Source organism: Eptatretus burgeri, chromosome 17, assembly GCF_056783735.1.
Source record: "Eptatretus burgeri isolate ZD-2024b chromosome 17, Ebu_testis_v1, whole genome shotgun sequence".
In the NCBI taxonomy this organism is placed as follows: domain Eukaryota; kingdom Metazoa; phylum Chordata; class Myxini; order Myxiniformes; family Myxinidae; genus Eptatretus; species Eptatretus burgeri.
The window spans coordinates 1,423,139-1,448,740 of NC_140977.1; the positions used below are offsets into that span (position 1 = coordinate 1,423,139).

At 46.3% G+C, this 25,602-nt stretch overlaps 1 protein-coding gene across 1 annotated transcript in view; it reads left to right on the forward strand.

The window, feature by feature from the left end:
• The window catches only part of LOC147009072 (uncharacterized), a 219,817-nt gene that overhangs the window by 192,163 nt on the left and 2,052 nt on the right, over window positions 1–25,602 (forward strand). The window contains exons 13-16 of the mRNA XM_085862715.1: window positions 17,321–17,515; window positions 17,594–17,656; window positions 18,577–18,639; window positions 23,381–23,434. Of these exons, the coding sequence (XP_085718841.1) occupies window positions 17,321–17,515; window positions 17,594–17,656; window positions 18,577–18,639; window positions 23,381–23,434 (375 nt within the window). The remainder of the gene's footprint in view (window positions 1–17,320; window positions 17,516–17,593; window positions 17,657–18,576; window positions 18,640–23,380; window positions 23,435–25,602) is intronic.

Consider the following 25,602-nt stretch of genomic DNA (forward strand, 5'->3'; position numbering starts at 1 on the left):
TGCATTTCCCCTTGCTGTGTTCACATATCTCCCCTCAGTGTTTGCATGTCATACTTCATCTCATCCATTTTGTGTTCTATCCGTTGCATATTCGCATCTGTGCGGTTCTGCATCTGCGCCAGCATTTCCATTAATCGGCTCATGTCGAGTGACCCTGAGGAAGCCGATTCGCCTCGGTCGGGCACGGATCCGCCAGGGAACAGTGGGGAAATTTGATGGAGGGTCGGGGGGGGGGTCATACGCCGCTGTCCCCGCACCCATTACTACCTCAGAGTTTGGTTGCGGGGGCACGTCTTCTTGCATGGGGGCGTCTTGGGCCACTGGTTCCTTTACCATTATCTCTACACCCACTTGAGCTAACTCGGCTTGGCCCGCCATGGTGCGTCTGAGAACAATTTAAAACGCTCTTAATTTGGAGGGAACGGGGGGGGTTGGGGTTTGCTCTGGGCACCCCTGATCCGAATCCCGTTAATTTTGTGGAGGCGGAGGGGGCCGAATCCTACTCCTGACACCAAAATGTTGTGGGCCGGGTGTCGGTGGCGAGGAGCGACCTCTAGGTGGAGCAGTAGGGTCGACTCCACCGAACACCCGGAATTGCAAGGTCGTAACTCTTGGATAACTCCGAAGGTCACGGGTCACTTAAGGACCGTGATTGCCAATTCTCTGATGGCATGGGGTGGGGTTAATAGCCAAATTTCAATCTACTCAAGTACCCACGTTGTCAAATTACTGGGGAAGTCACACCCTCAACGGACTCTGTTGAACCGGGTCGCTGTAGCGACCTCGGTCCGGTGTAACCGAGCGGAATTACCAGAGTCCGTCGGTCCAAACGACAACTTGCAGCCCAATCAGCTTACTGGTTCTCAAGCACGAACCGTGCTGGGTCAATAATAGAAAGCACAACAACGAGCTGGTACATTGAACAATTGGGGGTTTATTTATAATGAGGGAGGGGAGCACAAAGAGCAGAGTTAAAACCGAATATGAGAAATGCAATTTACATACAAGCAAACGTGTAGCAATTTCTACTTTAGGATGGGGCCCATGGACATACACACACACACACCCAAAAGAAATGGTCCCCATCAGGTCTTTATTCGGTCTTCCAGCCGAGGAGGATAGTTCAGCAGGGGAGTCAAGGTCTGACCGGGTACCTGTCTGCCTCGTGCGGTCACACCGACTCCAACCCACCACGGTGGGACTCGAATCCAGGACCCAGAATCCACCAAGCCCACGATCCTGGCTGCTTGACCACCACCACCACTAGGAGCCCCGCAAAAGACCGCAGACCACACCGCTGACGACGACGACTGCAGACCAAAGGGCCAAGAGCAAAGATGACGACGACTCCAACGACGCACACCAAGAGCAATGGTGATGATGACTGCCCTACTCTCCTCTTGACGACCACTCGACTCTCCTACTTCTCCGGCCACTCGCCTCCTGATTGGACGGTTGCGTCGCGCAATTTGCTGGCCGTCCCTCATTGGACAGGCCTACTGTATGCGGGGCAACTCCCACCCTTCTGGGTGGAGTCCCAATCTGAGGCGATGAGCCTCCTCATTGGGCGGAGTCGGAGCTGAGGCGATGAGCCTCCTGATTGGAGGAGGTCTGGTGGGAGGAGGCAACCTCACCCCTGTACGTGACAAGTTGCACGTGGGCGATGGTGCGAAGAACGAATGATTGATTGGAAATGTAAAAAACCTGACTATAAAAGAAACCCGCAGCGCACACATGAAATTAACCCATTCGACAGGACAGGACCCTGACTATAAACACATACTTATCGAAATAACTGAACTGCGTAGGCTCTGGCTGTCTGTCTGTGTGCAAGAGGCTTCCAAATTCGTACCAATATAACATGCTCATTGTAAATTGCCTCTGTACTTTCAACTTCAATGTTGCATAAATCATTAAGTTCCCTTTAGCCAAGATCCAACTCTCATCTTTAACCTCCGCCATCGAAGATGGACGGAGGTTACTGTTTTCACCCCTGTTTGTTACTTACGAAATCTTTAGACATGTAATACCCCCCCCCCTCCCCAATACACCACGGTCGGGTCCCAATTATTTGAATATATTTCGATTTTATTTGTATTTGGAACCACGCCCTTCCACCTCACTCCCCATTTATTGATCCTCCTTTCCCTCTTGATAGCGAACGCAGTGAGCTTCATACTTAACGTGTGCACATGAGAGAATAGGAAACGACAACAACACAATACCCCTGGCTATTTGGAATCCGTGTCGTTGGATATGACCTTTTGCTTCCGGTTGTTGTTAAATGCTGTGCGGTGTATAAACACGATTGGGTTTTATTTCTATGTTGTGAATATTACTTAACGTGCGCACATGAGAGAATAGGAAACAACACAATACCATGGCAATTTGAATCCGTGTCGTTGCCTATGACCCTTTTGCTTCCGTTTTTTTTTTGTTTCCGGTTTTTGTCATGGGGAATGATGCATGCCGGGAGATAAAGGCATCGTCGGAGACATGAAATACCCAAATAATATCAGACATGGTGTATATTTCCTCCACTGATTTTAATAAAGATATCTCCCGCATCATCAAAAAATAATTTTTTATCGTGGTTTACATTATTTGATCGCTGATCCCGAAGCCAGGACGCAGTAACCGGAAATTGTGTTTACAGTTATGAACAAGTTGGAGGTAAAGTCAGAAGTGAATGTGAGAAGAATTCTACGTTCGCTTCTAGTATTTGCCTATTCCATATTATCAAACTCTGGAGCCGCTGCGAACACAATGAATAATTCGTTTGGGGAAGTTATCACAAGAGGATGTGGGGAAACTGAAAACGACGTCCCCAACAGTGTTCGAGTTTCACGAGAACATTGTTCCCACGTGGAGACCGACATCTTGTTGAGTAAACCGATCCTAATCCGTTCCGTTCTGTTTGATCGCTTTTTATCGAACAAGCCGCTCGCCGACCGGACACGGAGATGGTTTCAGTTTCCATGGTGATTTCAGATCACGTGATTTTCGGGGCGAATCTGTAGTCTTGAAATCGTCAATAATATCGTGTGGAGAAGGAACGTCACACGTGGTTCATTTTTACCGGAACACGTGGTGTGGATTCGTGTGTCATCATTTACCGTACGTCCATACTACGACACTCTACCTTACAGTACCGTGCTTTACTACACTCTACCTTACGGTACCGTGCTTTACTACACTCTACCTTACGGTACCGTGCTTTACTACACTCTACCTTACAGTACCGTGCTTTACTACACTCTACCTTACAGTACCGTGCTTTACTACACTCTACCTTACAGTACCGTGCTTTACTACACTCTACCTTACAGTACCGTGCTTTAGTGCACTTTGCCTTACAGTACCGTGCTTTACTATACTCCACCTTACAGTACCGTGCTTTACTACACTCCACCTTACAGTACCGTGCTTTAGTGCACTCTGCCTTACAGTACCGTGCTTTACTACACTTTACCTTACAGTACCGTGCTTTACTACACTCCACCTTACAGTACCGTGCTTTACTACACTCCACCTTACAGTACCGTGCTTTACTACACTCCACCTTACAGTACCGTGCTTTACTACACTCCACCTTACAGTACCGTGCTTTAGTGCACTCTGCCTTACAGTACCGTGCTTTACTACACTCCACAGTAGAGTACTTTACTACACTCTACAGAACAGTACTTTACTCCACGCTACCTTACAGTACCGCACTACTACACACTGCCAAACAGTACCGTGCTTTACTACACTCTATCTTACAGTAACGTGGTTTACTACATTCTACAGTACAGTATTTTACAACACTCAACAGTACAGTACTTTGCAACACACTGCAGTACAGTACTTTACTTCACCCTACCTTACAGTACCGTGCTTTATTACACTCTACAGTACAGTACTTTACTCCACTCAACCTTGCAGTACCGTGCTTAACTACACTCTACAGTACAGTACTTTACTACACGCTACCGTACAATACCGCACTACTACACATTTCCAAACAGTACCGTGCTTTACTACACTCTACCTTACAGTACCGTGCTTAACTACACTCTACCTTACAGTACCGTGCTTAACTACACTACCTTACAGTACCGTGCTTTACTACACCCTACCTTACAGTACCGTGCTTTACTACACACTACCTTACAGTACCGTGCTTTACTGCACTCTACCTTACAGTACCGTGCTTTAGTGCACTTTGCCTTACAGTACCGTGCTTTACTATACTCCACCTTACAGTACCGTGCTTTACTACACTCCACCTTACAGTACCGTGCTTTAGTGCACTCTGCCTTACAGTACCGTGCTTTACTACACTCCACCTTACAGTACCGTGCTTTACTACACTCCACAGTAGAGTACTTTACTACACTCTACAGAACAGTACTTTACTCCACGCTACCTTACAGTACCGCACTACTACACACTGCCAAACAGTACCGTGCTTTACTACACTCTATCTTACAGTAACGTGGTTTACTACATTCTACAGTACAGTATTTTACAACACTCAACAGTACAGTACTTTGCAACACACTGCAGTACAGTACTTTACTTCACCCTACCTTACAGTACCGTGCTTTATTACACTCTACAGTACAGTACTTTACTCCACTCAACCTTGCAGTACCGTGCTTAACTACACTCTACAGTACAGTACTTTACTACACGCTACCGTACAATACCGCACTACTACACATTTCCAAACAGTACCGTGCTTTACTACACTCTACCTTACAGTACCGTGCTTAACTACACTCTACCTTACAGTACCGTGCTTAACTACACTACCTTACAGTACCGTGCTTTACTACACCCTACCTTACAGTACCGTGCTTTACTACACTCTACCTTACAGTACCGTGCTTTACTACACTCTACATTACAGTACCGTGCTTTACTGCACTCTACCTTACAGTACCGTGCTTTACTGCACTCTACCTTACAGTACCGTGCTTTACTACACACTACCTTACAGTACCGTGCTTTACTGCACTCTACCTTACAGTACCGTGCTTTATAACCCTCTGCCTTACAGTACCGTGCTTCCCAACACGCTACATTACAGTACCGTGCATTACTGTACTCTACCTTACAGTACCGTGCTTTTCTACAGTCTACCTTACAGTACCATGCTTTAGGACACTCTACTTTACATTGCCTTGCTTAACTACATTCCACCTTGCAGTACCGTGCTTTAGGACACTCGACCTTACAGTACCTTGCTTTACTACACTTTGCCTTTCGTACCATGCTTAACTACACTCTACCTTACAGTACTGTGCTTTACTACACTCTACTTTACACACGGTTCGCACACTCCTTGAAACTCCTTGAATTTCCTGGAAAATGAGATTCCATTTTCCAGTACTTGAAAGTCCTGGAAAAAAGAAAAAGCTCCTTGAAACTCTTGGAAACTCCTGGAAAATATACCTTTTTGTGTGCACTGTCGCTTACATATTTTATCCTTTTTTATTTTTTTATTTTTTATTTTTGTAAGAAAAATAAGCCGACCGGTCATTTTGCCGCCAAAGGATTGATTGACCTGGATTTGGGTTATGTTCATTCATTCTGTATGCGGTTGTCAAGTGTAGTAAAATATCAACCAATGAAAAGCATTGGAAATATCTGCTCTAACAATTCATTCGCTGTTGATCGATGACGCCGCCATAATCTCCCTGTCAGTAGCATATTGACTTCAATATTGAGTAACTGCATGGACGTCTCTGCGCGGGGAAACTTTTCGGCTGCAGAACGGAGAAGCAAAATGTCCAAAGTTTGTTATTTCAACACCGCGTGGCTCAGCCATCCCGACTCTCTGGATTGGCTGGAAAGGGTGTCCATCCACAAAGCAAGATGTCATGTGTGCAAGAAAGTTGTAGATATTTCGAACATGGGCGAAAGTGCTCAAAAGTCATGCCAAGGGAACCAAACGCGTACGCTTGATGCAGCAGATGGAGGCCGATTCCCGTTCGCGAATTACAGAATTTTTTGGATCGGCGAGAACATCGGTACCAGCAGGTATCGTCATGGATATTTGTTTATGAAATAAACATGTTTTATGTTTATGAAAAATAAACTATTAAGCGTAAAACGCATCTGCCGTAATTAGATTTCCATGAACACATCACGAAAAATTCCAGTTTATAAATTTGACTTTTTGTAACCAAGGGAGATCGACTAAGCACAGCTAAAACTTGAGGGGGAGCACTCGGGAGAGTGCAAAACCTCCGCCGCCAATACTGCTGGGTCACTCAAGTGAACCTTATATGTAATTCATTAAATATGATGTCAACAGTGCTGACAGAGTTATAGTTCTTTTCTCCAACATTTTTTTTGGGGGGGGGGGGGGGAGGTTAGAAATCACTTAAAACATGTAGAAATGCAAAAAAAAGAAATCGAAATTTTGTTGAAAAAAGTTTCAAAAAATTTTTTTTCTCTAACAATTTTTTTTGGGTGGGGATGGGGGGGTTGGAAATCACTTAAAACATGTAGAAATGCAAAAAAAAAATTTTTTTCTCGAACAAATTTTTTTTGGGGGGGGGGACCAAGGCCAAAATGTAATGGCATGATCCTTGGACCATACCTAACCCCCCCACCAAGTTTCGTCGAAATCCGTTGAGGACTTTTTCCGTAATACTGTTCACAAACAAACAAACACACAAACAGAAAGGGGTGAAAACAGTAACCTCCATCCATCTTCGAAGATGGCGGAGGTTAATCACAGTATAACGGGTTGTCTCCCCTTGAATGATTGTGAATGATGAGTGAAATAATATCCTCATTTCTTGAACACACAAACCGTTCAATTTATTTTAATGGTACAAAACCAACTAGAGGGGGAGCACTCGGGAGAGTGCAAAACCTCCGCCGCCAATACTGCTGGGTCACTCAAGTGAACCTTATATGTAATTCATTAAATATGATGTCAACAGTGCTGACAGAGTTATAGTTCTTTTCTCCAACATTTTTTTTTTGGGGGGGGGGGGGGTTAGAAATCACTTAAAACATGTAGAAATGCAAAAAAAAGAAATCGAAATTTTGTTGAAAAAAGTTTCAAAATTTTTTTTCTCTAACACTTTATTTTTGGGAGGGGGATGGGGGGGTTGGAAATCACTTAAAACATGTAGAAATGCAAAAAAAAAAATTTTTTCTCTAACAATTTTTTTTGGGGGGGGGGACCAAGGCCAAAATGTAATGGCATGATCCTTGGACCATACCTAACCCCCCCCACCAAGTTTCGTCGAAATCCGTTGAGTTTTTCCGTAATACTGTTCACAAACAAACACAAACAAACAAACAAACACACAAACAAACAAACACACAAACAGAAAGGGGTGAAAACAGTAACCTCCACCCATCTTCGAAGATGGCGGAGGTTAATCACAGTATAACGGGTTGTCTCCCCTTGAATGATTATGAATGATGAGTGAAATAATATCCTCATTTCTTGAACACACAAACCGTTCAATTTACTTTAATGGTACAAAACCAACTCAAGGGGGAGCACTCGGGAGAGTGCAAAACCTCCGCCGCCAATACTGCTGGGTCACTCAAGTGAACCTTATATCTTATTCATTAAATATGATGTCAACAGTGCTGACAGAGTTATAGTTCTTTTCTCCAACATTTTTTTTTTTGGGGGGGGGGGGGTTGGAAATCACTTAAAACATGTAAAAATGCAAAAAAGAAAAAAATCGAAATTTTATTGAAAAAAAAAGTTGCAAAAATTTTTTTTTTCTCTAACAATTTTATTTTTTGGGGGGCGGGAGGGACCAAGTGCAAAATTTAATGGCATGATCCTTGGACCACACCTAACCCCCCCCCCCCCGCACCAAGTGTCGTCGAAATCCGTCGAGGAGTTTTTCCGTAATACTGTTCACAAACAAACAGAAAGGGGTGAAAACAGTAACCTCCATCCATCTTCGAAGATGGCGGAGGTTAATAAATAAAATGAACATTGAATGATAGGAAATTATGATTATAATATGATTATATAAAATACTTGATTGAAAATTGTAAAATGGTAAATTATTAATTTTTTGATCATAGAAATTGTTCTAAAGTTTATGGCTTTGGAATCAAACCGACTGAGAGAATAAATCGAACTGATATTTTATGAAATTAAAGAAAAAAAACAATTAAGGAACTATTTTAAAGTTGTGGTTTTAATTTGGAGAATATTTTTTTATATTACTGATGAATGCTGATGTATTTAATAATTTGTGATATGAACTATTTGTAAGACCGGCACCAGCCAGCACAGCAACTGCTGATACACTGAGACCAACAACAATGCAGGACTTTGTCACAAAGGATGAGGTGCAAAAGGCAGAGATTCTTTGGGCTTTACATGTTATAGAGTCCCACCAATCATACAGGTCCTGTCAAGGTATTGGAACACTCTTTCACAGGATGTTCCCAGATAGTGGCATTGCATCACAATTTCAATGTGAAAAAAAAGAAGGCTTCCAACTTAAACGTATTTGGTCTTGCACCACACTTCAAAGCGCTTCTGAAACAAAAAGTTAACAGCAGTTATGTGCTACTCTTTGATGAGTCCTTGAATAAAAAAATCAGAAGAAGCAGATGGATTTTTACATCCGTATTTGGGAGAATGATGAGGTAAAATCACGATACTTGGACTCAAAGTTTGTCGTCCATTGTACTGCTGATGACAAGCTCGAGGAATTTAACAGTGTTGGAGGGTTTAAATCCACGCAACCTGACGGATCAGCGTGGACGGGCCCAGTGTGAATTGGAAGTTCCATCGCAGCATGCAATCACAAATGGAGACAAATTACGGGAAATCCTTGTTGGATGTAGGCTCATGTGGACTGCACATCCTCCATGGTGCGTTTCAGACCAGCGTGGAGAAGTCGGAGAGAGGAATATCTTCACTTTTAAGGGCCCTATACACCCTGTTTCATGACTCACCTGCGCGTAGAGAGGACTATCTTCGTGTCACAGATGGCACAAAGCTACTGCTAAAATTCTGCAAAACAAGATGGTTAGACAACTCACCCTGCGCACAAAGAGCGATAGAAATAAGGGACAGTGTTTGCAAGTATGTTGGAGAAGTGAGAAAAGAATCAGTTCCTAACTCCGACAACCAGTCCTTTTCCACTGTGAAAAAATTTGTTCAAACTCCCCTCACGCTGGCAAGATTGAAATTCTTCTTTGCCGTATCCCAGGAAATTTTGCCATTCCTGACAACCCATCAAGATGATCGGCCCTTGTTGACTTTTATTTCACTTGATTTGCACAGGTTGATATGAAGCTTACTTCAGAGATTTGTAAAGCACTCAGTCACAGAACCTCTCACACCTGTAAAGCTGGCGTTGTTTGATGTAAGAAAAGATGACAACTACGCCGATCTGTCCAAGATTGACATTGGACTGGCTGCCGACAAAGCTCTGAAAGAAGCTGTTCGCTCCAAGAAAGCATCTGAGAGAGCAGTTTTCAAGTTTCGCAATGAATGCAAATAGCTTCTTGTGGAATTGGTGTCAAAGCTGATTGAAAAGGCACCAATCAAATATGCCCTTGCCAGACACTTAGCATGTTTGGACCCAAGACATTTCAACGAAAAGGAAGTAGCCATCCGCTACGTGCGCAGAACAGTGAATGTCCTTTGTGACGCCAAGTGGATAACACCAGAAAAAGGCGATGAGACTGTCCGCCAGTACTCAAGATATCTGACTGACGCTTCAGTCAAACACGCACACTTCGATCGAAAAAATATCGCCTTGACCATCTGTGGCATACAGACATTGCAAAACTCGGAGTTCAGTAATCTGTGGGAGGTTGTGAGACAACTTTTGCTACTATCCCATGGACAGGCGACAGTTGAAAGGGACTTCTCGATAAACAAAGAAATTGAGGTGGAAAATCTGAGAGACGAGTCCTTAATTGCCCAGAGAGTAGTCTGTGATCATCTTCACAATGTCGGAGGGTTGCAGAAAGTTGAACTCGACAAGAAGCTGCTATTGTCTGCAAGTGTTGCACGAAGGAAGTACCATGATTACTTGGATGAGCAGAAGCGAAACAAACAGCTGGCCTCTGTTTCTGACTGAAAACGAAAGATAGAAGAAGAATTATCGGACTTAAAATCAAGCCAAAAAAGACCCAAAACAGACATTGACTCTGCAAAAAAACGGCGGACGAGTTATCATTGAGAGGAGAGATATATATATATATATATATATATATATATATATATATATATATATATATATTTGTGATTTGTTCGTAAAATTAACAGTTTGAGAGAATCTTCCAAAAAGAAAGAAAAAAGAATTGATAGAGTTAGAGAAACTTGTGGAAGAAAATGTTAGGCTTCTGAGAAACCTGTAAATGCTTGTGGCACTTACAGATGACATGCAGGTCAGTTTAACAAAGGTGACTTGTTGATAACAAGTGACACTAAATGCAAAAACTTCTGAGAAAGTATGTAAAAAGTATTTTCTTCACACATTTATAACTACTAGTGCGTGGCCGTACGTGCAAAAAAAAAAAAAACTTTCATACCGCGTGCCAGAAACAACAACCACACAGGTCGTTCCTCCGCTCTTGCATGCCCGTACGTGCGTGGCTGTACGTGCAAAAAAAAAACAAAAAACTTTCAAACAACTACACAGTCCGTTCCTTCGCTCTCGTAAACGACGACTGGATTGGGGCATTGTGTTTATCTATAAATGCGCAAAAGAAATCGAGAAATTATAAGAATACAGCAAGTCATCACGATCCGGAAGTCCGTACGTTGTAACCCGTAACGGGGGAATGCCTACGCAGCAACGTGTCTTGTCATTGGTAACTAAGGCGCCCTTTCCCCATTGGCCACGCCTACGCAGCAACGTGTCCTGTCATTGGTTTGGTAAATAAATGGCCATAACTTGGGAACCACTTGTCTGATTAATATCAAACCTTGAAAAGGAACATACTCAGGTCCCAAGCAAAATATACCTGGCAAGTTTCAATTAGATCGGACCAGTGGTTTTCGAGAAACAGCGGTCACACACACACACACACACACACACACACACACACACACACACACACACACACACACACACACACACATACACACATACACACATACACACATACACACATACACACATACACACATACACACATACACACATACACACATACACACACACCTGGAATTATACATAGATATACATTTTCTTGTCTCATATGATAAAACAGTGTTGTGTGAAATTGCCTTTAAATATTGCAGCTTAATTGTGGCTTTTAAGATAAGTATGTAAAAGTGTTTTGTTTTTCCAAAGATTTGTAGTTTTTAGCTCGCCTGTTCGAAGAACAGAGAGCTATAGCGATACCCCCGGCGTGAGCGTGAGCGTGAAAATGTTAAAGTTTTTGGTGCAAGTTATTTCCTTTCTAATGTTTTTATCTACCACACTATTTTTTACTGATTACAATATACAAATACATATATTGCTTTAAAATTATTTGGATCAGACTTCACTGCAATTGTTAATAAAAAATATTATTAGACCAGTCTTTTTAAACGATAAATGTATAAACAGGCGAGCATTGGTTGGCCTTGATTTAATTAATATTGTTGCGAATTCGCGCCCGCCGGCGTGCGAACGGCCACGAACTCGAATCGCGGCATGTCGCCCACCGGACGGACAATTCTGTCATGACCCTCTCGGACTAACGCCGGGAGCTAGTCACGGGTGGGCCTTTCGGCCTCACCACGATCGTGCCAATCGGCCCCCCGCGTGGGATAGGGTTGTTCGCCAAACTCGACCTACCTAAGTACCCACGCGGAGGGTAGACCGGGCGATCGCACCTTGCCGCAGGTCGACTCCGGACACAGGCCGCTTAAGCGATCCGTTCCGTACTATCGGGATAACCGAGCGGTGTTATCGTCGGCCTCGACAGTTCCGATTAATTATATCGGGCGTATTAAACCCACTACCAACCCTTTACGTTAAGCAAGATGGAGATTCAATTGAAGAAAAGACGAAGCGAAACGGGAAAACAGTTCAACATGATGCACATTTATTCCGCGGCACATGGAGAGCACACATATACAATTAAACAGAATGCACATAAAGCAATTGCAACAAAAGAAACACAACAATGCAGAGATACTACCGACTACGCGAGCACACGGCAACACTTAAACAGTTTTACTTTACAGACGGCGCCAACAACACATTTACTCAAAAGTAAAAGAAAAGGCCACCCTCAAAGACAAGGGGGCAGACGGGGCCTGTGGGCCAATATTTGGTGGGACCTGAAAGAGCGGTCAGGTCCGCGAGACCGGGTGGATCCTACCCGTGTCTTTGTGATGAGCTGCAAATGTGGCGGCGAGGCGGTTCCCCGACTTCGTGCTCCTTCGCGGGTTTCGTTAGCACTGCTTGGAGTGGGGTGGGAACGGGGCCCCCTTTTCGCACTATCTCAGCGCGGGGGAAAAAAGAGGGGGGGAATTGATGCTCTGGGGAAAAAGTATAGCTGGCTTGCTTGGGTCCCGCGACGAGCGATTCCACCGCGACCTCGTCGCCGACCGCCGTCTTCCTTGCCTCGGACCCGAGCTCTTCGGTCTCTTCCCCAATTCTCCTCAGCCGACTGCAGCAAACCACCTGTACGCCCTCGCCTCCTGACTCCACTCCGCGCTCCAACCCGACTCTGCCCAAAACACTCTCCGCTCTTCTGAGGCCGACTCTGCCCAAACCGACTCTGCCGAGACCGACTCGACTCGACCCGACTGAGACCGACTCGACCAAAACTGACTACCGCTGCCACACTCTGCTCTCCAGAACTGACTCTTTTCCGCGCTCCAAGCTCCAGGCTTCCTCTCTCTGCAGCTCCCCGACAGACTCCGAACCCCGACAGACTGCCCAAATTCGCCCTGCGCTCGGCACATTATAGGCCGGCAGGAGAACCCATATGCAAATTTCTGGATCAGAACGAGCTCGGGGGTGGAGCCACGTTCGCCCATTGGACGGAGGAAAAGGGGCGTGAGTCTCCCCTGATCCGAGAATTTGCATATCTCGATTCTACACCGACGTGCCTGGAGGCGGGCCAATCCGCCCCGCGCTTGCTGATTGGACGGATCAGAAGTGGGCGTGTGGCATTCCTGATCCGAATTCTCCTCGGAAAGGCCGCATTTTGCACTCGCGGTTTGGCGCGCACCTTGTACGAGCCCAGGACAGCCCGACGCTCGGTGTTCACAGGTGGTGCGGGAATGGCAGTAGAAGGAGGAGAGGTGAAGGTGGTGGAGGGTTTATGGTGGTGGTTTATGGCCATGGTGCCGTTTGGAATGGCGGTGATGCGATGTTTGCGGGAGCGAGTTGTGAAGGTAAAGATCGTGGCTGTTGGCGTTGTTGTTGTTGTTGTTGTTGTTGTTGTTGTGAAGCAGCGTTGTGGTTGGTGGTTGTTGTGTAATGGTGGTTGAGACGTGGTTGGTTCAAAATAAAGATTTTTTAGGGTTAGGGTTACTAACAGAAAGGCTAACAGAAAAACGGCTATCTCAAAGGGTCGCAGCCCGAATGAATCACATTTATTCCCTCTAAACAACGGGTTTGGGGCTAACTACACATGGACTTACAGAGATATCTCACCTACGGGACCTGAATGGTGGTTTGCGAATTTCCACAACCGCAACAATATTGTTACGGCTGTGGAAATTCGCAGAACACAATAGAGGTCCGTAGTTCAGTTAGATCGATAATTCTGTGTTCAGTTAGATTTCCCCACCGTTGTTTAATGGGATTTATTCGTGTCACAGGGCTGTGATCCTTTGAGATAGCCTTTTTTCTTTACTATCGTTATTTTGGACAACAACCACGATCGCCTCAAACCACAACAACCACGATCGCCTCAAACCACAACAACCACGATCACCGAACCACATTCCCCGCTACACCAACTGCTGATCCCCTACTCCACAAACCACATCACAACCATCTCCGCTCATGTAAAACGTCTCTACGAAGCGAAGGAAAGCAGAGGAGTTCCGATGGTGCGCGGATTTTCCCGCCTGATTCTCCCGCCTTGTTATTCCCGCCTGTTTTCCTGCGCTTTGGTGTGCGGGAAGTGCGATGCGGGTCAAAGGTCAGAGGTCATGTGAAGGAGGGGCCTGATTTTGGGGGAATGAATCTCCCTGGACCTGTGCCAAGAATGATTCTCTCGGCCCCCACGAGGCGTGCGGGGAGCGGGCGAGAGGGCACGCCCCTTTTCTGGAAGCTTCCCGCAGGAGCTGGAAGGGGGGGCGGAGCAATAAGTGGGGAGGAGCGAGGCATTGGAACTGGGGGATTTCAGGGCGCGCAGGACGCAAAGTAAAGAGTTGAGTTGTTGTTGGGGGGCTTTTGTCGTCGTTGAGGTGGTGCCTTCTCTTTGGGCGCGCCAAGTCGTGTATGTTGTGTGTGGTGGTTCGGGTCGAGGCGCGAAGGAAGGGGACGGGTGGCGCCGCTCTGCAGCTCTGCCATGCAGCCTGCGCACCCGGGAGGAGAGTGCCGGAGTGAGCTCGCCCACCATCGCACCACGAGGGTGCAGGGAACCTGCAACGGTCTCGTGGGGTCCGTTCGGTCATCCAGGCTCCGCGCCATAAAGGTCTATGGACCCTGTCTGGCGCCCTCGTCTTTGGGGGTGGCCTTTTCTTTCCTTTTGAATGAATGTTGGCGCCGTGTCCTGTAAGTAAAACTGTTAAGTGACTAGATGATTGCTTATAGACGGTCGTAGTGCTTTCACCTTGCTCGTGTTTTTGCCCCCGTCCCGTGCATGATTGTTTGCCTGTATACGTGTTTTTGAATACCTGCATTGACTGCATGGCTGTATATGTGTGCTGTGTAAAATAAATGTGCTTGTGTGAATGTTACCCGTTCGTCATGTCTCCCCCCCCCCATTGGAACGCCATATTGCATCTCGGAATATGAGTTGGGTTTTAAATACCCGTTAAATAGAATCGGATCCGGCGAGGTCGGGCGATAATACCCGCTCGGTTATCACTGCAGAACGGAACGGACCGCTTGAGTGGTTCGTGTCCAAGCCGACCTGCGCCGAGGTAATTAAGTGCGCTGCGCAATTCAATTTAATAGTTAGGGAGCGATCATAACGCAATGGAGACGCCCCTCCCCCTCTTCTGCAAAGAGGAAGAAGATCCCTCCCGTCCCGTGATTCATGACGTAAACAATTCCCTCCCACCCGTGGTTGAGCGGGGGATGGATCACGAGGGCGTGGGTCAAGCTGGGAGCGGGTGAGAGGGCGGATAGGAATAAAAAAGGGATACTCTGCTTTGTTCGGGCTGGCTTTCAGTAGAGCTTCGGCTTCTGCTTTGGCTTGGCTTGGGTTAGGGAGGAGGCTTTGTGAAGGCTTTCTGCTTTGGTTGTTCAGCAGGCCTTTGGGTCCTGCTTGGTTCGAGAAGGTTGGTGGCTCAGGGAGCTTCGGCCTCGGCTTGGCTCGGGTGGAGACTTTTTGGAGAGCTGCTTTGTTTGGAAGAGAGTTGAGGCGGTTGCTCAGCTCGAGCTGCTGGTGGTGGTTCTTCTTCTTCTTGGTTCGTGGAGCTCTTTGTTCTCCGCTTGATTCCCGGCTTGGTGCGACTCATCGGCCTCATCTTGGAGGTGGTTCCTTGGGGAAGCGATGCATCGACGGGAAGGATCGGCGCCTCGTCTGACCAGCACGTGTTCAGAAGCGCGAGAGGATTCGCTGGAGCTCATGAAGGATTGCGGCTCATGGCGATTGGGTCCAGCCCGCTCTCGCTGGAGCCCGGGTCCAAACAACTTGAAGAGCACACGAGATGGAGAGGTTCGAGATAGATCCTGGGTTTCAGCTCACCTGTCCTCCGAGCTGGAGCTCGTTATTAAAGGCCTCTGCCACCATTTATTTGGTGTCTGTGTGTGCGTACGTGTGTCCGTGGGCCCGTCTAATAAGTAGGAAATTGTTAAGTGCTTTGTGTGCTGTAAATGTTTGCATTGTATTTCGCATAGTTGGTATAGTTCTGCTCTTACGTGCTTCCCGAGTTCCCCATTATTATTAATAAATACCCCAATTGTTAAATGTTTTCAGCTCGTCGCGTCGATTCTTTCATTGACTGAGCATTTCGTGTGTTGGGAGTTAGAAAGCCGTTGGTTTGCCGTAAAAGGGGGACATTTGGACCGACGGTTCTCGGCGATTAAGCCGCTCGGAATCGTGCAAGGGACAGGCTCGCTTAAGCGGCTTGTTCCGTACGAGTTCCATCGAGGGTGGAATACCCCGGGAGTTGGATCACTTGGGTGTTTAGGTAAATTGAAGATTGGCAATCGACCCTACACCACGTGGTCTGCCCATTGGCGTATTTCGGTTCTTGCACAAGGACCCGTCGCTCGGACTTATCCGGGCAGCGATCTATATTCTGGGCGATCGGTCGGGCCGATTCAGCTTGCGGCTCCGTCAGAGCCGTCGGTTCGCAGCCAACCCCGGCACCGTAACAATATATATGTTTTCATTTTTCATGCAGGAAAACAGTATTGGGTGAAATTGCCTTGACTTACATGTATTGCAGTTCACTCATGAAAACAATTAATAAAAAAGTATGATTATAGAATTTTGTGCATTCCTTGAATCAGTAAATTGTTGAACACAAGCATTATGCTTCCTTGAAAATGACAATTTGTCCTGGAAAACTCTTGGAAAACTGGAATTTCATTGTCAGGACTGTACGAACCGTGTTACAGTACCTTGCTTTTATACACTCTACCTTACAGTTACAGTTCCATGCTTTACGACACTCTACCTTACAGTGCCATGCTTTTATACACTCTACCTTACAGTTAGAGTACCGCGCTTTACTGCACTCGACCTTACAGTACCATGCTCTACGACACTCTACCTTACAATAGCTTGCTTTACTTCACCGTACCTTACGGTACCCTGCTTTACGACACTCTACCTTACAGTACCGTGCTTTACTACACTCTACCTTACAGTACCGTGCTTTACTCCACTCTACCTTGGAGCACTGTGCTTTACGAGACTACCTTACAGTACCGTGCTTTACTACACTCTACCTTACAGTACCCTGCTTTACTCCACTCTACCTTGGAGCACTGTGCTTTACGAGACTACCTTACAGCACCGTGCTTTACTACACTCTACCTTACAGTATCATGCTTAACTACACTCTACCTCACAATACTGTGCTTTACAACACAACAGTGCAGTACTTTACTACACACTACCTTTCAGTACCATACTACTGCACTCTGCCTTGAAGTACCACACTACCACACTTTACTTTGCAGGACCACACTACCACACAGTGCCAAACAGTACCGTGCTACTGCCCTCTATCTTACAGTACCATACTACTACCCTCGACCTTCCAGTCCCCTCCGGTTCACCATGAACCGAGATCTCTCCGGTGAAGATCACAGAGCGAACCCCCCGGGATCCACGATCGGTTCCCATGGAGGAAACTCGCTCGTTCCTGGAGGTTCTCCCACAGACCGCGGGTCCAGGGTCGGTCCACCCGAGGATGAGGAATCGGGACCCGGTACGTGCCGTTCTCTCCGCACCATCACGTTCTGGTGGTTCCTGAAAGTTTAGTTTAAATGGATTGTTTTTGTTTCAGGTTTTATTGTGAAGGTGAAGGTGAAGTCCGAGTTTGTCGATGATTCGTTCCCTCAACATGAAGGTTTGAACCACAAACATATTCTCCTTATATTATAAGTTACAAACAAAGATGTCTGATTGAAATGGGGATTGTTTTCTCAAGACATTCTCTTTGCCTTCCTCAATAGTGTGGGATCTTTCATACTCCAAATAGAATACAAGTCGATGAGACGGCCTCCTTCATGTTCTTATCATTGATGGAATGTTCTGGGTGTGAATCACCAGGACGGCAGTTTGCAGTCGGGTCGAGAATCAAATCCACACGAGACATTTTGTACTCCAGTTCACTCCTTGTGATCTTTCATGTCATTACAAAGATTCTCGAACACACAGTGTAGTTTGGGATAACTTAATAAATAATAAACTGTTAATATGTTATCTCCACCACCAAAGGTGAAGGAGGTTATGTTTTCACCGCTTTCTGGTTTTTTATTTTTATTATTATTATTTTTTTTGTGTGTGTGCTGGATATCTCAAAAAGTTGTGGACGGATTTAGATAAAACTTGGTGGATGTGTCCGATGTGCGCAAGGAAGAATCGATTCAATTTTGGTGAAGATCCGAACTGATAATTTTTTTAAGTGATTCTTCACCATTGAGAGATAGGGCTAAACCGACATATAGCCCAATATCTCCAAAAGTTGACAGGTTGGGTGTGTGGGTACAACAAATTGAATCGATTTTGGTGAAGATCCGACTCCGAGAATGTTTTTAAAATGATTCTTCATCATTGAGAGATGGGGCTCAAAAACATGATTATCACGATATCTTAAAAATGTATTGGGCAATATATGTTCTTGTGGATCAGGCATTACAGGGCGGAGGTATGCGCTCTACCGAGTGCCCTTCTCGTTTTACTTGTTTCAGTGAAATGTATCAGGGGAGATGTTTTTATTCAGAAATGTGAATGGAAGTTTTGTTTAAATTTATTGTTTTTCTTCAGATTTTGTGATGAAAGTGGAGGTGAAGTCGGAGTTTGTCGACGATTCATCATCTGTGGACAAAGGTCTGAACCACAACATCATGCTCATTATAATTTCAGTGATTAATATTGTGATTATGGAAACGGACTCCCGGTAGTTGTATCCAGCACATAAGGGATTCCCTCGTTAGATGTTCAGTTCATAAATGTTCTTCGTCAGGTACATTCCCCTTGAAGTAAGGGAAGGGGGGAAATGCGTTGACGATGAGCATGTTCCATCCCCATTGTGATTTCTCACATTCTAAAGATTTCCCTCTTTCAATCCATCCATCCGTCCATATCCCTCAACCTCTCAAACCCAGTACATTCCTGTAAACACTCTGTTTAAATCCATTTCTAATACTTTCCATCCTCGATCCTTTCAAAGCCTTTTTCCATCCTATTTCCACACCAACACCACAATTACACCGACACCCATTCAGGGCCGACATTAGCGCTGCCAGGACCGTCGCCGGACGAGGCAGTGCCCGACTGTCATAAACATGAACGTGTTCAATACTACTGTCGAAAACATTAACGCTGCTATCTCGGTGTTGCGGAGCTGACCCGCTGGGCCAATAGGAAGGCGGCATTAGAGAGTTGATGCTCTTTGCCATGACTGATGCCACACCTCACTCATCTGCTTGTGTGGGGAAAGCGAGAGGCCATGACCATGCCTCGATCTTCCTTCGTTCTTTCTTTCTGCTTTCCTGGATGATTGTGTGGTGTACATGTCCATCCTGAGGTAATTAAAATCATTTAAGAGGACGTTCTGTGCAAGGGCTAAGACCATTCTTGTGTATCTGTGCCTTGTAAATACTTGACTTGTGTATATGTGCTTGTGAAATATCATGATTGTAAATACGTGCCTTGCTTTGGTAAACGTTTCAAACCTCACCGGTTGTCCTTTCCAACATTGAATCGGAATGGCGTGTATGTAATAAATATATTGTTACGGCTGTGGAAATTCGCAAAACACCATGAAGGGCCCGTAGGGGAGATAACTCGAAGTGCATGTGTAGTTAGCCCCAAACCCGTTGTTTAGAGGGAATTTATGTGATTCATTCGGCCTGCGACGCTTTGAGATAGCCGTTTTTCTGTTCTATCTTTATTTTGAACCAACCACGTCTCAACCACCATAACCATCAAACCACCACCAAAAACCCTCCACCACCCTCACCTCTCTCCTTCAACGGCCATTCCCGCACCACCTGTGAAGACTGGGCGTCGGGCTGTCTTGGGCTCATTCAAGATACGCACCAAGCCGCGAGTGCAAATAGCGGCCTTTCCGAGGGAGAATTCGGATCAGGAACGCTACACGCTCACTTCTGATCCGTCCAATTAGCAAGCGCGGAGCGGCTTGGCTCCGCCTCAAGGCGCGTCCATGTGAAATCGAAATATGCAAATTCTAGGATCAGCGGAGGTTCACGTCCACTTTTCCTCCGTCCAATGGGCAAGCGTGGCTACGCCCCCGAGCTCATCCTGATCCGGGAATTTGCATTTTGTTTCTCCTGCCGGCCTATAAAACGGTGAGCGCAAGGCAAATAGTGGCAGAGTCAGTTTTTGGTTGGAGAGCAGAGTGTGGCAGCGGCAGAGTGTGGCAGCAACAGAGTGTGGCAGCAGCAGAGTGTGGAGTCGGGTGGCGAAGGCATCGAGTTGGGTTCTGCAGTCGGCTGAAAAGAGTTGTGGGAAGAGGCCAAGGAGCTCGGGTCTGAGGCGAGAAGGACGGCGGTCGGCGACGAGGTCGCGGTGGGAGATCGCTCATCGCGGGACCCAGGCCAGCCAGCCATTCTCCCTCCCCCATGGCATCAATTCCCCCTTTTCCCCCACGCTGAGATAGTGCAACAAAGGGGGCCCCGTTCCCACCCCACTCCAAACGTCGTGCCAACGAAACCGGCGAAGGAGCACGGAGTCGGGGCACAGCCACGCGGCCACATCTGCGGCTCGTCCACCAACGCGTCACGAGGACGCGGGTAGGACCCACCCGGTCTCGCGGACCTGGCCGCTCCTTCAGGTCACGCGCGCATATTGGCCTACAGGCCCGTCTCCCCCCTTGTCTATGAGGGTGGCTTCTTTCCTTTGCTTTTGAGTAAATGTGTGTTGGCGCCGTCTGTGAAGTAAAACTGTATAAGTGTTGCCGTGTGTACGCGTAGTCGGTAGTAACTCTACGTCATTGTTTCTCTTGTTTCAACTGCTCTCGGTGCATTTTGACTGTTTGGCTGTATATGTGTGCTTTCCGTGTGTCGCGTAATAAATGTGCATTGTGTGAACTGTTTTCCCGTTTCGCTTCATCTTTTCTTCATTGACTCTCCATCCTACTTCACGTAAAGGGTTCGTAGTGGGCTTAATACGCCCGATATAATTAATCGGAACCGTCGAGGCCGACGATAACACCGCTCGGTTATCACTGTAGCACGGAACGGACCGCTGAAGCGGCCCGTGTCCGGAGTCGACCTGCGGCGAGGTGCAATCGCCTGGTCGACCATTCGCGCAGGTACTTAGGTAGATCGAATTTGGCGAGCGACCCTATCCTGCGCGGGTGGGCAATTGGCACGATCGTGGTGAGGTTAAACCCCCACCCGTGACTAGCTCCCGGCGTTGGTCCGAGAGGGTCACGACTGAATTGTCCGTTCCGGTGTGCGAGGCGGCCGCCATTCGAGTCGAGCGGCCGATCGCACGCCGGCGGGCGCGAATTCGTAACACTGGTGCCGGGAGTGGGATTCGAATCCCTCCCGCCTCCAAGCTAAATTCACGGGGAATCGGTTCAGGGGTGAGGGGAGCGACCCCCGATTCCCTCCAAATTACGAGCGATTTAAATTAACCCCTTACGAGAAATAAGATGGAGTCTCAAGGCGAGCGGGAGCCGGGGGTATTAGAAATGGATTTAGAATGTGTGGAATCCATGCTCCAGGATGAGATCCCCGTGCAGGAAATGCTTGTTGTGCAGGACGAACTCCCCCAACCAAACCCAGAGCCCGAAATGGGTGCGGCGGCGGCCGCGGTGTATGACACCTCCCCTCCCCCTCTCCACCAAAACCCCACGATCCTTGCCGAATCGGCTCAGCCGAGTGCGCCCGACATGGCCCAGCTATGCGCCATGCTGGTGGCAATGAATGCGAAAATGGATGGAAACGCACTCAAAATGGAAGGAATAAATAATGAAATGAAAAACGAAATGAAAGGCATGAATGTGAAGATGGATACAAGCACGAATGAAATAAAATCAAATGCGTGCAGGATGAATAATCAAATGAACGCAAAGATGGAAGAAATGCGGGGTGAGACGCAGAACATGGGAATGAGCCTAAAAGGAAGCTTGGATGAACTAAAAAACGAAATGAAAAAGGAAGTCGACACGATACGAGCGGAGGTGACCGGGTTAAAAGAGAAAGTAAAAGGAGTGGGGGTCGCAATGGAAGAGAGCAAACAAGAGAGGGCAAACGAAATAAAGATGGTGGTGGGAAAGATAGACAAAGTAGGAAAAGGACTGGGAGAAGTAAAAAAGGGACAAGACCAAATGAAGGAGGAAATAGGGAAGAACATGACGGCGATAGAGGAATTAAAAAGAGAACAAGGGAAAATAAAGGAGGGATTGGGAGCCGTGAAGGAGGACTGTGAGAAAAGACATCGGGAAATGACAGACAGAGTTGAAAACCTGCGAAAGGAGGTAAAAGCGGAGACGCAGAAAGGATTAAAGGAAGTGGGGGAGGAATGTAGAAAGAGACATGAGGAGGTAATTAATGAAATGGAGTGGAAAGCCGGAGAAAAGACAGAGGAACTGGGGGAACGGATAGAAAAACACCGGGGCGAGACTGAAGAGCAGTTTAGGACAACAGGGGAGAAAATATCCAAGACAAATAAGGTGGTGACACAGGTGCAAGGGGAAGTGGAGCAAATAAGAGAGAAAGTCGGGGAACTATTGTTAGGGACGATAGGGGAGGAATTGAATGAGGTAATCAAGGAGAAAATAGAGGAAATGGAGAGGAGACTGACGGAATTAATCGGAACCGTCGAGGCCAACGATAACACCGCTCGGTTATCACTGTAGCACGGAACGGACCGCTTAAGCGGCCCGTGTCCGGAGTCGACCTGTGGCGAGGTGCGATCGCCCGGTCGACCATTCGCGCAGGTACTTAGGTAAATCGAATTTGGCGAGCGACCCTATCCTGCGCGGGTGGGCAATTGGCACGATCGTGGTGAGGTTAAACCCCCACCCATGACTAGCTCCCGGCGTTGGTCCGAGAGGGTCACGACTGAATTGTCCGTTCCGGTGGGCGAGGCAGCCGCCATTTGAGTCGAGCGGCCAATCGCACGCCGGCCGGCGCGAATTCGTAACAATATGGTAAGTTGTGCCCCACATATTTATTCTGAGATATCCAATGCTCCACCCACGGTTTCACTTGGCCATACTTCATCAGTAAATAAGGGTGATACATTGAGGTTACTCTCTCACCTGTAGGTAATGCAATGCTGGGTGCAAGGACCCTGCTCGAGCTCGTTATCCCAAACGGCTTCCGCAGTTGCTTTGCAACCTGTCAGGCCACGTAGTTACCTGTGGCTTGTGACTTCAGGTTTAGAAGTCGAGAGTTGCGTCTGAGCAACCCCCTCGTGCATTCCTGTGTGCTCGCTCAGAAACCTGAATCAATATATTTATAAGAAGTTATTCTTCAGACTCAGGACTCAGGGTAGACGTGCACACAGCAAGGGTTGTTCGAGAATCGCTCGGTTACCAACGTGTAATCCCAATAATGTGGAGGTAACATGGTATGATTGTTTGTGTTTCCAGATTTTGATCGGAAGCTGAATGTGGATCCTGAACTTGGTGATTCTCCCATCAAAGGTAAGTGGTTCAAACTATTCATCAGATTTTGTTTCACAGCACATGTCACTGGATGTGCCTAATTACATGAAGTGACGTCGTTGTTGTGTTTTCAATTGTTTATTGTTGTTAATGATGTTAATAATGTTGTTGTTGTTAATGTTAAGTGATTCTTCACCATTGTGAGATGGGGCCAAAAACGATATTACAGCACGATATTTCAGAAAGTTGTGGACGGATTCGGATGAAACTTGGTGGACATGTTGGGTTTGTGACGAGGAAGAACCGTTTCAATTTTGGTGAAGATCCGAATTCAGATCCGGATCTGACAATTTTTTTTTTTAGGCGATTCTTCACCATTAAGAGATCGGGCTAAAAACGAGTTGTTTGAGTTAGGGTTACTGTTCGCTGATATTTCCACAAAAAAGTAGAAATAAATTGCATGGTAGAGGAATGCGCTCAACCGAGTGCCCTTCTTTTCAGCTTTTTTTTGTTTTGTTCCACTGCATACCAAAGAAATACATATGTGGGGATCAAAAGATTTTTTTCATTTCAACAATTTTCTGGAACAACAATGGTGAGTTGCAGGTGCCTGCAATATAATAATCACTCATTCAACCAGTTTGAATGGAGAGAAGGAGTCATTCTGCTGTTTTGTGTCACTGTTTGTAACACAATGAGCACTAGAAAAGAAAGAAAACCAGAGAATTGTCTGAGGAGGTCAGACACAAGATTGTAACCAAGCATGGACAATCTCAAGGCTACAGGTCCATCTCCAGAGACCTTTGATATTCCTGTGTCCACCGTACACAATGTTATCAGGACGTTTAAGGCTGAAGGCACGATAGCCAACCTCCCTGGACATGGCCGCAAGGGAAAACTTGATCGAAGATTGTAGTGTAGGATTGTTCGAATGGTGGAGAAAGCACCTCGATCAACCACCAAACAGATTCAAGCTGACCTTCAGACACAAGGGACGTCAGTTTCAACTCAGTCATCATGTATCGCTAACTCAATGAAAGGGGGTTCTATGGTAGGAGACCCCGGAGGATCCCACTGCTGAGAGAGAGACAGAGACAGAGACAGACACAAGAAAGCCTGACTGGAGTTTGCCAAAACACACCTGAGCAAAGCAAAATCCTTCTGGGAGAATGAGACCAAATTAGAGCTTTTCTGGAAAACCACATCATCTCTATGTTTACAGAAAACAAAATGAAGCCTTCAAAGAATAGAACACCTTCCCTCAGTCAAACATGGAGGAGGGTCAGTGATGTTTTGGGGTTTCTGTGCTGCCTCTGGCACTGGGTGCCTTGAATGTGTGCATGGCATCCTGAAATCAGGAGATTATCAAGGAGGCATTTTGGAGTGCAATGTGCAACCCAGTGTCAGATAGCTGGGTCTCCCTCAAGGGTCGTGGGTCTTGCAGCAGGACAATGACCTCAAACACACTGCAAAAAGCACCCAGGAATGGTTCAAGATAAAATACAGACTGTTCTGAAGTGGCCAGTAATGAGTTCAGATCTAAATCCCATTGAACACTTGTGGGAGATCTGAAAACAGCAGTTGGGAGAAGGTACCCTTCAAATGTGGCAGAACTGGAGCAGTTTGTACAAGAAGAGTGGGTCGAACTGCCAGTAGAGAGGTGGAGGAAGCTCATTCATGGCTATAGGAAGTGCTTGACCGCAGTTATTTTGTCCAAAGGCCGTGATACCAAATATTAAGTCTCAGGTGTCAATAATTTTTTCAATGCGACTTCTTTTTCTTTTCTGATTTAAAAGGATATATTCAGTTCTGAATCAAAAACAAAGGTTCTGTCATGTGAACAGTGAAATAAAGAATTGTGGAGACCAAATACTGTTAAGTTCAACTTATTTTTGGAGAAAATTGTGAGTTATTTTAAAGAAGTGCAAGGGTGGCAATATTTTTGGCCACGACTGTTTAAATGATGATTCAAAACATTGTGTACGGATTTCGACAAAACTTAGTGGATGAATTTAATTGGGTAGGTGACAAGAACAAGCCAATTAGATTTTTGTTGAGGTTCTCATGCAGATCTGGCTTATCAGTGGGATACAAAACGTAAACTATTCAGCCTGGCATGGGGATGCTCTCTCCCGAGTGCCATACTGGTTTTGCAAATGTTTTCTTCAATGTATAACATCAGTACTACAGAGATGAGATCACAGTGT